Raw genomic sequence first — 12,801 nt, forward strand, 5'->3', positions numbered from 1 at the left:
TGGGTCTAACCTCGGTCCTTTATAAAATATGATTGTTCTCACCTAAACTTCCCCCTTCTGAATCAATTAAAACCCCTATAGACCAATTTCCTTGAAACCTGAAAACCGGAAGTGGGCTAGCGGCCATCTTGGAATGCCAAAATCGTTACGAATGGTACGTTAGGTAATTACGGTAAATAGCAGTCTAAGTCTCTAATCATCCAGACATATGTAGGTAACTAAGGTAAATAGCAGTCTAAGTCTCTAGTCATCCAGACATATGTACACGTAGTTAACTAAGGTAAATAGCAGTCTAAGTCTCTAGTCATCAGACAGATGTAGGTAACTAAGGTAAATAGCAGTCTAAGTCTCTAGTCATCAGACAGCTGTAGGTAACTAAGGTAAATAGCAGTCTAAGTCTCTAGTCATCAGACAGATGAAGGTAATTACGGTAAATATCTAAGTCTCTAATCATCCAGAGATATGTAGGTAACTAAGGTAAATAGCAGTCTAAGTCTCTAATCATCCAGACATATGTAGGTAACTATGGTAATTAGCAGTCTAAGTCTCTCATGTAGGTAATTACGGTAAATAGCAGTCTAAGTCACCGATGTAGGTAATTACGGTAAATAGCAGTCTAAGTCACAGATGTAGGTAATTACGGTAAATAGCAGTCTAAGTCACAGGTGTAGGTAATTACGGTAAATAGCAGTATAAGTCACAGATGTAGGTAATTACGGTAAATAGCAGTCTAAGTCACCGATGTAGGTAATTACGGTAAATAGCAGTCTAAGTCACAGATGTAGGTTATTACGGTAAATAGCAGTCTAATGCTATCATTTCCTGAAATAAAACACAATAAAGAATGCATTTTTCCCCTTGTTTCGGATTAGACAAAATAAAAGGATGATTATGCTTCACCAAACAGAACTCTTCCACTTCCACACTTAAATCAACGGTTGCCTGACAGATGATACATGTATATGACAGTCGTGACCTCGAAAGATCATATCTTGACACCTTATCTTCAAATCTACATTTTAATCATCATCTTGGATTTTTTCAGTGGTGCTCCTATGTCGACACGAGAAAAATTTCCCCATACCATTGAGTTGACATGTGTACTTCCGTCATCCACAATATACAGGCCGTTGAGGTTGGTATAGTGACAGTCAGAATACCACCAACCGCCCTTGTAATACTCGGCACAGTTTATAGCGAAGTGGTTGTCGTTATCTTTGTCGAAGGTAGTGAAACTGTTATCATTATGTTGACCCAAGGCATCATCTGTGTAATATATATATATAGTCATCAAATCATTATTTAGATAGTGAAAATAAGTCAACAATTAATCATTACTGTATCTGGATAGTGAAAATAAGTCATCAAATTAATCATTATCAAGAAAGTGAAAATTAGTCATCAAATTAAACATTATCTGGATAGTCGGAATAAGAAACTAAATTAACCATTATCAAAATAGTCAAAATAAGAAATTAAGTCAAAATACGTTATTAACATAACCATTATCTCGATAGAAGTAACTAACTTAAACATAAATTATATTGCGAAAAAGAAGTATATTCTAATTAACCTAAACATCATCAACATCCTCTAGATAGTGAAAATAAATAGTTTGCATACAGTAAGATGTTGTTCTCTTCGGAACAGTTTTAACATACATAATTACATTTTTTTGTAATTATAATCATTTTATAACATGTTTATTAATACTAGTATTACTATTGACGCCAAAGCACTGCAGTGTGTTTGTTTCAGTTTAAGACAAAACGATATCTACTTATATTAAAAGAACATGTATTCATACGGGGCGCCGATTGTCTTTTTTGTAATAAAAATCAATTTTGTGAATTCTGTCATAACGAAATCATTTTCGTCTTACAGAATTATCTTCCACCACACAATATTCATATTTTTCCTCACAAAAATTCATTTCTGTCATGCCAAAATTCATTTTTGTGGGTGAAATTGAGTTTTGTTTGACAAAAGTGAAAATTGAACACAAAAATTCAATTTTGTCACCGAATCCAAATATTGATATATGCAAAAGAACTGTCTCATCACGATTTTGTAACATGGCCTCTCATTGGATATAGTGACCGTTGGTATGGCACGCGCACACGGTGTTAAACCAATGTGTCATTACATAATAGATAGGCTGCAAGCTCCTGTGTTTGTATCATCCGTTTCATTCTTGTGAATGTTTAATATGCTTCTTGTGAAGACGCATGCTCTGCAATATCATTTATTAGGCCTAGTAGAAGGGGAGGGAGGTTACGATATCAAGTGCAGGCCGATTACGTACATACAGAAATGGATACTCAATGCAAAATAGTCTGTCAAGGGAAATGCACATGAATTGTCATAAGCGTAATGATAACGTACATATTCAACAAATATTCGTTCACTATCACAACTACTAAGTCTAATTATCCTTCGCCAAAGAATGAGCGAATTGTAGGTGTTTCAACCAATCGGTTTGCAGCTTACAAGTAAAGGTCAAACATGGACCCATTTGCATACTCAACTGACGAAAATGAATTCTGTCGAGACGAAATTGAATTCTGTCGAGATGAAAATGAATTCTTTCCACAAAAATGAAGTTTGTCATAACAGAAATGATTTTTGTCCACTGAAAGAAAATTTTGTTTACCAAAATTCATTTTTGTCATTACGGAAATGAAGTTATTATATCAAAAAAAGTTAAGACGAAAGTGATTTTGTTACGAAGAAATCAATTTTGTGTTCACAAAATTGAATTTCGTCATGACTTTTGTCCACTGTAAGATTGTTTGTATAACAATACTTATTTTTGTAATATGTTATAAATTTTGTTAATCTGAACCTATTTTTGTTGAACAAAATTCATTTCTGTTTACACAAAATTAGATATCGTGTACAAAATCACAAGTGTCCCATTTGGTGCCCCGTAATTGAAGATGTTTTATGTTTTTGAAATTATTTCTTATATTTATGCCAATGTATTGAAAAAGAACCAAATATTATATAGTTTGAAACACTTGGTTTTATTAAATAGAAGAATGCGGATGAAATGTAATTATGATTCTAGAATACCGGAAAAATAGATAAGTACTTTTAATTCTTTTTACCCATCATTATTGATACAGCTTCAATAACTATATACATGTATGAAAACAAACACTTCTCTGAAGAGCATTATACCATGATGTTAATATTACTTCTCAACCCCCACCCCCAATACATAAATGTATTTGTCACTTGCGATAACCATGGATGACCTACCCAACATTCTGTATTGGTTGCAAAAATCATTTTTGTTTGTTCTCAGATTAAGTCTGTTCTTATCCATACATTATATCAACATCTTTATTTATTTTTATGACCACGATTACAAACAATGAAATTTGCTTAATGGAACCGATGGGAAAATAGAATATTTACAGGAGACATTGCCGGAGAATCCCTGCACGGTAAGTTGGTAGTGTTCAGCTTCACCTGCCACCTGGAATGTCGAGTATTGGGCATACCCCTTCGTCCCGCCCCATCCCTCCAGATCTACACGTAGAACTTTAGGAGTGCTCGTCAAAACATGGATCTTGTCATTACCTGGCAAGTGTTTTATTACAATGTATTATATTAACAAAATAAAGCAAACTAAAGCAATCTTGCCATAGTGTCAATTTAAAAAAAAGGTTGTGTAAATGATACAAATAATTACCATGGAATTATTTACAAGGATTATGAACTGGGAAAAAGGAAATTATTTTGAACGAAGCTCAATTCGGATTTAGAAGATGACGGTCAACGATCGACGCCATTTTTACTTTTTTTTATACACTTATTAATAGAAAACTGAAAAGACTTTATTGTTGTTTGAAGATTTTAAAACAGCATTTGACTACTTCGACAGAAGCAAATTATGGAGTATATTAGATTTGGAATTAGCGGAAATTAAAAAAAAAAAATGTCGTTGTATGAAAACGTTCAATCGTGTATTAAATCTAATGGTCATTTGAGTGATCTTTTCTCGAAACCCATCTGGATTATTACAAGGCGAAAAATTGTCACCTATTCTATTTTCCTAAAAGACTCTGAAACAAATTTTATAACTGATGATTGTCCCAGTATTGAGTTATAAAATGCTGAATATTTACATGCTAATGTATGCTGATGAAATGGTATTGTTCTCAGATATACCAGAAGGTTTACAAAAAAATGTTAAACGCTTTTCAGTAGTACAATAGAATTTGAAATCTTAAAGTCAAAATTGAAAAAAACTAAAATTGCAGGTTTTTTTTATAAACGTCAGAATTAAACGAAATAATGAGTCTCGGACTTATTATAATGCTTCTGTGGAAATTGTTGAAACTTTTAAATATCTAGGAATGCTATTTTATTATGATGAATGTTTTCTAAAACACAGAAACACGCTGCAGAACAGGGTCAAAAAGCTTTATTTGTATTATTTTCATATTTACGAAATCATTGTTTAAATATTGAAACATTTTTTTCTATTTTTGATTTACATGTAACTAGTAGACTTTGCTATGCTTCTCAATAAAGCCCCGGATGTAGAACGTGTCCATTTCAACTTTTGTAAGAAAATAAAAAATGTGAGAAAAACAACTTGTAATGATTTGGTATATTGTGAGCTTGGGAGACTGCCATTATTAGTAAGTAGAAAATTAAGAGTTATTAGATACTGGTTGAAGCTAAAAAGCAACAAATAATTTGATTTTGAAAACTTGTTATTACGAATGTGTGAATGAAAATGATTTATGGGTAAAGAGTGTAAAGGTGGAGTTAACACTATTGGGACTTGTTTACATGTTTGATTCCCAACTACCGTTACACGCTTCTTATAAAATAACAGAACAGAGACTTAAAGATTCTCCACCGCTGACAAATGTTATTTTTTCACTATCAAAAACAGGAGCAGACGATTTAGCATTTTTCTTCAGTTACAAAAGTTACTTACTTTACATCATTACCACCGTTGAAAAGTTTGAGCTTCTAATTTTACTTCAAGTTAAAAATATGTAAAATAATTAATTGCATCCAGAAAATATCCCGTGGCATTATATCCTATATGGGATGATGTACAGATTGCGCATGCACTAAAGGAAAATATTTTTTTATTATCATTATTATTGTGTTAATTAGACATATATATACACGATTAAACACCAATTATTGTTCAAATAGTGAATATCATTTATGCTCTGTCGGCGGTAGATATCTCAAAGAAAAACATGTTATCAAAATAATTAAAGTTATTCTCATAGCTTTTTGTATCAGCATTTGATAGATCGTTTTTCTAATCAATTCTATGTAAGTAAACCGATTGAAAATAAATACAAACATATGTTAACTAAATTTAGATTATTTGCTCACAAATTTGAATATCGAAACCGGAAGGCATCATAATATTGTACGAAGAAATAGAATGTGTACTAATTGTAACCATAGAGATATAGAGAACGAATTTTATTTTATTTTGATTTGTCCGTTTTATAGAAACCTAAGACAACGATTGATAAGATTACCATAGAAAACCTTCAATGTTTAAATTAGTACAATTACTTAGCGTTAAAGTTGTATTGCTGCTAATTTCACTGTAACGATATGTAACTTAAACATTTGATATTTAAACATTAACACGTAACTTGATGATTTAGCTCCCCAAAAGCATATGTCGGCCTATAAGAGAGCCGAAATCTAGGAATCATATATTCCTGGTTTTGAATAAAGCGCCTTCAATCACCGCCATGTTCAGTGACTTCGGGTTTTGTCGGGTTTTGTCGGATTCCTAATCGTATCACGTGACTGACGTTCGACACAACCTGCACGTGGTGAGCCAGGTAACTAGCGTAAGCACACATTCGTTTGTTTACGTTTTCCTTCTGGCCTATATGAGCAAATCATGCTTGTATATGTCCACAGATTGAGCATTTGAAACATCCAATTTACACATTACCGTAACATGTTGTGTGTATCAAATATTGTAATGTGCGAGCATTATTTTCTTTGTAGATAGAGTCTGATGAGGTCGACCACATGTTTTGTTTATGAAAAATTGTTGATATTTTCTCTTGGTTTCACAACTCTCGTTTTACTTCGAGATTGTCGCGACGATGTTCGGAAGAGTTCGGAATGATTCGGCATCTTTCGAGCCTATTTTTCACGTGTACACGTTAAAAAGATTTTTTACTTTTATAATTAAAGATACTCCCAGTGTTGCAACTTTATAAAAAGTGGTAAAATTAGAAAGTTTAAACCTCAGGCAGACGGAGAAAAATATGTATAACACTTAAAGAGTTTTCACTATGACAAAAAGAGCGAAAGTTATAGACCATACAACTTTAATAATGTCAGAAAATTATCCAATGTGAGAAAATATTTATATTTAGTTTTTTTATAATGCAGTGATAGAAAGTATTGGCTCATCTCTATTTCAATAATATTTGATAATGGTTTAAATAGTAGTCGTTATTTGATTTTAGCGCAAAGCTATACCCCGTGAAATATCCTTAACCTATATATATATATATTATGCTAATGAATTGGTTATTAGTATTTACATTACGACTAAATAGTGTTTGGCACTGGCTAGTCAATGTGTCAATATTTTCAAGTTGAATTTGTACAAAAAATTGACTTACCAGTATGAGAACAATTTCACTTTAATCAAGATACGTAACACGTGTTTAGGTTAAAGTTTTTGTGTTACTGCTGATACGATGTCACTCTCCTGAATATGATTACAATCTATTTATCTATACTATGTACCTATAAGCCTAAGGACTTTCGGAAAATAGAGATTTGGTGATTGATTGTATTATAACCGAAAATATTTATTTTCAAATAGTAGTCCTCCAGAGGTGTATATATATAATTCAAACAGTAAAAATGTCTCATTTACAAATTTTCAGTATAAATGTCTCTTCCACAAATTTCGGCCTCTTGGACATCTTCAGGTACATAGAAGCACAAGAAAAGCTAGGTAAAATCCATCTTGAACCTTTTGATATGAAAAATTCATATAGTTCATATATTTGATATTTTCATATCAAAATGTTCAAGATGGATTAAACCTAGAGACTGAAAGGGGCAATTATACTGATTAGATCGGATAATATTTATATTTCAATCAATTTTGTATTATAATAAAAATGATTGGCATACTGAATATAAATATACAAGTTATCCCGGAAAGCACATTGACATCAACATTCTTATCGAATATAGGATACGAGCGCGTATGTACAAGTCAGTTACAAAATATTAGTATGAATATTTCGAGATGTTCTCTCAATATGTGGTACAACAGGGCTAGAATAGCAAAACTTACGTATTCGTGAAAATGGTTATTTCGCCAAGCGAAGAGCGACAATGCGATAATGGGTCATGTGTCAGCATGGTAATGCGACAGACGTCAGTATTTTTGTCGCTTGGCGCATTGTCGCTTTTCACTTAATTCATTATCGCATTGTCGCTCTACACATGACGGAGTCACCAATGCGTCAGTACTACATAGCCAAAATCAGTCATCCTAATTAACATCTTAGGCTTCATGCATTAATAATTGGTTTGACGATCTTATCCGATATAGTAAAATCATTTTCAATTTCACGTTAGAATAGTAATGTGCTATCTTCGTTGTTAATAGGTCATATCAGACTAATCATCAGTGACTAAGCTATTATCTGAACAATAAAATTTAATTGACCGTACAATAAAGATATACCTCATAAAATATGGCTACTTACCACACATCCTCCCAATAAGCCTAAGCTCATTAACTTCAAATTCCTAACACTAAATATAAATCTCAGAAATATGAGTACTCACCTAGCCAGAAGTCCCCGTGTAGGTCCCCGAAACCTTCCTTATAGTCGTCCCAGTTCCGGTAGAAATCAACATCTCCATTGGTTCGTCTCTGTATCACCTGGGTGATAACCAAACAAACTCGAATACGTCAATAATTACGAACCGACAAATGAAATACCCTGTCATGATCACAGATAAGTTAGTCGACTGTTCAAAACTCTATCAAAACAAATAATGATCGTCTTCATTAACCTGATAGTGGTACATTCCTCTTAAAGGCTCATGAATACTCAATAACTAATCAAACAGAAAATAAATAAAAAATAAAAAATAAAAAAAAAACCAAGTCATAAAAGCACAAAAAAAAAACCACAAAAAAAACATACAATGGTATGGATTGGAATGCATAAGAGACAAATAAACCAATACTATTCAATTAACATGCAGTGAGCTTATGTAGATTTATTTCATTGAAAAATACATACATGTATATTGACAGAGCATAAATGATTCTCCTTATTTGGACTAGGAATAGTGTTATATCATGTATATGTTTGTCAAGTTAACACAAAAAATAAAATAACTTGTTTTGCTTTTGGTGGATGTACACTCAGTACTTTATTTCACATAGGGCATAGTACCATGGACATTTTTCAGGACGCAATTAATTATTTCTAATATTTTTTATCTTGAAGTAAAATAAAAAATCTCAAACTTTTCAATGGTGGTAATGGTGTAAAGTAACTTTTATAACTGAAGAACATTATTAATTCGTGTACCTTTAGATATACATGATAAACAAACAAAATTTGATTTGTCAGTAGTGTAGCAACTTCGTTGGGCGGGGGATACACAAATGGGTTCCGTCCGACCGTCCGTCCGTCTGTCCGTCCGTCCGTCCGTTCGTACGAATGGTTTCCGGAGCATAACTCTAAAACCAGAAGAGATATTTCCACGAAACTTCATAGACACATTGGTCTTATGGTCTAGTAGTGCCTTTTGCTATTTTAAGGTTTTCACTTTTTGTACTTTTTTTCTGTAACCATGGAAACATTGATGAAAATGGCAGATTTTTGTGTAAGAATCGTTTCCGGAGCACAACTCTTCCATGAAACTTCATAGACACATTGTTCTTATGGTCTAGTAGTGCCTTTTGCTATTTTTAGGTTTTCATTTTTTGCACGTTTTCCGTAACCATGGAAACATTGCTAAATAACATATTTTTGTACCAGGTTCGTTTCCGCAGCATAACTGGAAAACCGGTTGAGATATATGCACGGAACTCCGTAGGCACATTAGTCTTATGGTCTAGTAGTGCTTTTTGCTATTTTAAGGTTTTCACTTTTTGTACTTTTTTCTGTAACCATGGAAACATTGCTGAAAATGGCAGATTTTTGTGTAAGAATCGTTTCCGGAGCACAGCTCTAAAACCAGCAGAGATATTTCCATGAAACTTCATAGACACATTGTTCTTATAGTCTAGTAGTGCCTTTTGCTATTTTTAGGTTTTCACTTTTTGTGCTTTTTTCTGTAACCATAGAAACAATGCTGAAAATATCAGATTTTTGTAGCAGATTCATTTGCGGAGCATAACTCTAAAACCAGCAGAGATATTTCCACGAAACTTCATAGACACATTCTTTTTATGGTCTAGTAGTACCTTTTGCTACTTTTAGGTTTTCATTTTTTGCACTTTTTCCGTTACCATGGAAACATTGCTGAAAATATCATGGTAAATGGAAAATTTTACTTTGCAAAACTCCACCCATCTTTGTGTATATAGTCTAATATAAATGTCAAGGCTGTATACCTGATTCAACAATTGCAGCCCCGCTCTACTTAAATTATACTCCATCTTTCTTTAGCTCAACTTCCTTTTTCCTGGGTTTTTTTCATACACATAAGTCTCCACAATCAAACTTACTTCATTGATATCTCCATTGGCGGGGGATCTGAATGACTATGTCCTTGTTAATCTTTTGATAGTGTTTTACCCTATGTTATAAAAGACAACTCAAATTGTATTCCTAAAATGTGGTCCTTCGATGTACTTATATCGATAAAGTATCGTAGAATGCGCCGCATTCCAGTGGCATCTTTCATCTGTCATCGAAAAGTTTTTCATTTTCTTTTACAAAAACTGTTTTTTACATATAATGACATCTAGCGAAGTTGATACAATGAATGCTAATTGTCTTTAATATTTGTAAATAAGTATTGAAGCTGCGATCAAGGCACTCTATTGATTTATCATAGATCAGCTATCATCTATTTTTAGTTTAACTTACTATCCAGGGTCCATCCACCATATCATAGTACACCTCAAATGTATGTCCACTGCCTGTCGTCATGCTGTAAACACCGGTCTTAATACCTGTACAAAATAATCATTCTCAAATGCTTATAATACCATCTTGTTTGATTGTAGTCAGACAATTTTAGATCACACAATATCGGCATATAACTATGGAAGAGGACCATGTGCGGTAGATCAGCCATTGACTAAACATGCTCATTCTTAGAAAATAAAGTTAATTTTACCTTCCTAATTGTATTTTGTTCGTCATTTCTTCAGTTTATTTTTAAATGGAGTTTTGTTTCTGTTGTTTTTGCTGTTATTGTTAGTTTGTTTGAATTTTTTCGTTTAGATCATCACCCTTTTTGTGTTGATAATTACGAGTATATATCCACACATCCTTATTTAAATAATAATTGTTGAATTATGACGATACATTGTATGTATTTTAAGAATGGTTCATAACATTGATAAACATCATGTAAATTATAATTTGAACAGACCATTCCGTAACAAACAAACAGGTATAAAGAAATAATGCATTTTGCGTTGTTGGAAAATTCCAATATTGTTGCGTACATCTGTAGCTATAGACACCAGAGTGACCAGACACGAAATCTAACTTATATAACGCCATAAAAATCTACCTGAAATTGGTATGGGAAAGGAATACAAAATCCAATATAATGGTCTGTTTGGCTGTCGTTCGATTTCCAACTTTAAAAAACCTAAGGCAGATTTTCCATTCTGCTTTCAGTTTCCCGTTTGATCTATGTTAAACCAGATGGAAGCGTATGAATATTTCGCGCTTCCGCCGCGTCACGGACAATGTATACAATGTATACTTACGCATATACATAACGGTCAAATATTTTCAAAAGTAGTTTTAAAGTTGTGCGGTCTTTAAAATCCAAGAGTATTATCGTGTTGACAAAATAGCATATATTGAAAAATATTATCGCATAGTTTTCATTGGTTCGCTTGTTTCAAACTGTTTTGTGTTGAAATATATATTTAGAAGCTGATGCTATGGCTGTTCCGTTTATTGAACTTGATGACGTCAATACCAGCATAAGCGGGGAATTCAAAAGATATACATGTATAGTTTTGAACTTGAGTGATCGTAATGAAAATATAAGTAATAAACTGTTACCAGATTGGACACACAGTTGATATGAATCCCATCCGTCTGAAAGATAAATATCCATAGCGCCCTAACGGGCGCCATTCTATTTATCTTCCTTCCGGATGGGCTTCATATCAACTGTATGTCCAATGAGGTAACAGTTTATTGCTTAAATGTTTAGTACATGAGAACAATTTATGATAGAGCTACAGTGTTAAGGCGAATGACAGATTCCGTGAGTGCTTTGAAATGGAGCAAACTATTTGGAGAGAAAAAGCTGCCTGCAGAATAGATTGAAATCTTTCAATTAAAGACAAGCTCTAATAAACTGGATAACCTCGGGATCACAAAATGTTATAAAACCCTCGGCAAGCCTGGGGTTTTACAAGATTTTGTGACCCTCCGGTAGAATATCCCTATATTTCATATCTAAATATGAAAGAGTTATATAATGTCTGTATTATTGTTAATGTTTAAAAAATACATACCGGTCAATGGTTTTAGATCACTTTTAGATTACTTTTTAGATTACAACTTATTTCATGAAAAATATGGTTTTCAATACAATGTATATTAAAAGTCGAAATTGATCAGTTAAATATAATTTCCTTATCTTTAAAGATAAATTTTATTTTTCTGCCTTAAATATAATTGTAAAAAGCATACAAATCAAGAACAAATGAATTTCGTTTGGAAAAGAACATAATTAGTTAAGTCAATATATAATTGCGTGTACCTGGATCCTTTGAGAAGTATATAGTTAAGTTGGATATGGCAGTACCTGCCGCCCCATCGAGTTCAAAGTAATAAGTTTCACATGTGTTGTTGACCTCTGTGTATGAGAATGATACGCATCTCTCTTCATTCATGCAGTATCCTGCACACATTACAGGACTTGAGATGTCGATAGCTGAACTCATTGAACTGATGTTTGATGGAACTCCTCCTTGTACCTTGTTGAACATGCCATCGTTAAAAGCAACGCACTGTGAGATAGAAGCAATTATGGATACCACAAATTTGATGATACAAAAAAGTCCCTTTCCCGTCTTTTGTACGTTCCACATTCCCATTGTTATCGGTTCAGTCCTAGACAATTCCCCCAATCATGTGTCAGTGGACTAGAGCACTCATTAAAGGACGGAATCCTTCTGATCTTAAGTTACTGTATTCACCCATAGTTTATGGGCGTCATCGGTCTAGAAAAAAAACCTAAATAGGATCTTCATCAATAATGAAGATTGTCATATAAATGTCAAAGGTGAAAGTGTTTTGGTCCTAGATACCAGGACCTCACAAACCTAGACGACAGATATCTAAATTGGGTATTAAACAATCAATGGAGACCATAAAATCAATTGAATCAATAAATTATATTTATAGCTTGGTTTAATGGGATGCTTTCTTCAAAACATAATTAATGTTTTATTCTGCATTACAGTCAAGCCTGTCTATAAAGACCACCTATGGGACAGGGGAAAAGTGGTCTCTATAGCCAAGTGGTCTTTATACACAGGTCAAATTGTGATATGAAGGAAGTGGTTTTGATAAGCTGGTGATCTTTATA

At 33.1% G+C, this 12,801-nt stretch overlaps 1 protein-coding gene across 1 annotated transcript; it reads right to left on the minus strand.

Moving 5' to 3' along the window:
- Positions 1-1,012: 1,012 nt before the first annotated feature.
- On the minus strand, positions 1,013-12,307 carry LOC138335697 (ficolin-1-A-like). The gene is made up of 5 exons (XM_069284859.1): positions 11,971-12,307; positions 10,101-10,186; positions 7,834-7,930; positions 3,424-3,588; positions 1,013-1,266 (listed from the first exon to the last, which is right to left on the minus strand). The coding sequence occupies exons 1-5, from the start codon at positions 12,305-12,307 to the stop codon at positions 1,013-1,015; spliced, it is 939 nt and encodes a 312-aa protein (XP_069140960.1).
- Between the last annotated feature and the right edge of the window lie 494 nt (positions 12,308-12,801).

The sequence above is a fragment of the Argopecten irradians genome, chromosome 11 (genome assembly GCF_041381155.1).
Source record: "Argopecten irradians isolate NY chromosome 11, Ai_NY, whole genome shotgun sequence".
NCBI lineage: Eukaryota > Metazoa > Mollusca > Bivalvia > Pectinida > Pectinidae > Argopecten > Argopecten irradians.

What these genes read in the sequence shown, in the direction of transcription:
- LOC138335697 (XM_069284859.1), bottom strand. Translation starts at nt 12,307, where the DNA reads ATGGGAATGTGGAACGTACAAAAGACGGGAAAGGGACTTTTTTGTATC. An exon ending in ATACTTCTCAAAGGATCCAG is followed by an intron (nt 10,187 to 11,970) that starts GTACACGCAATT and finishes TATTTTGTACAG; the next exon opens with GTATTAAGACCGGTGTTTAC. An exon ending in ACACGGGGACTTCTGGCTAG is followed by an intron (nt 3,589 to 7,833) that starts GTGAGTACTCAT and finishes AACACTTGCCAG; the next exon opens with GTAATGACAAGATCCATGTT.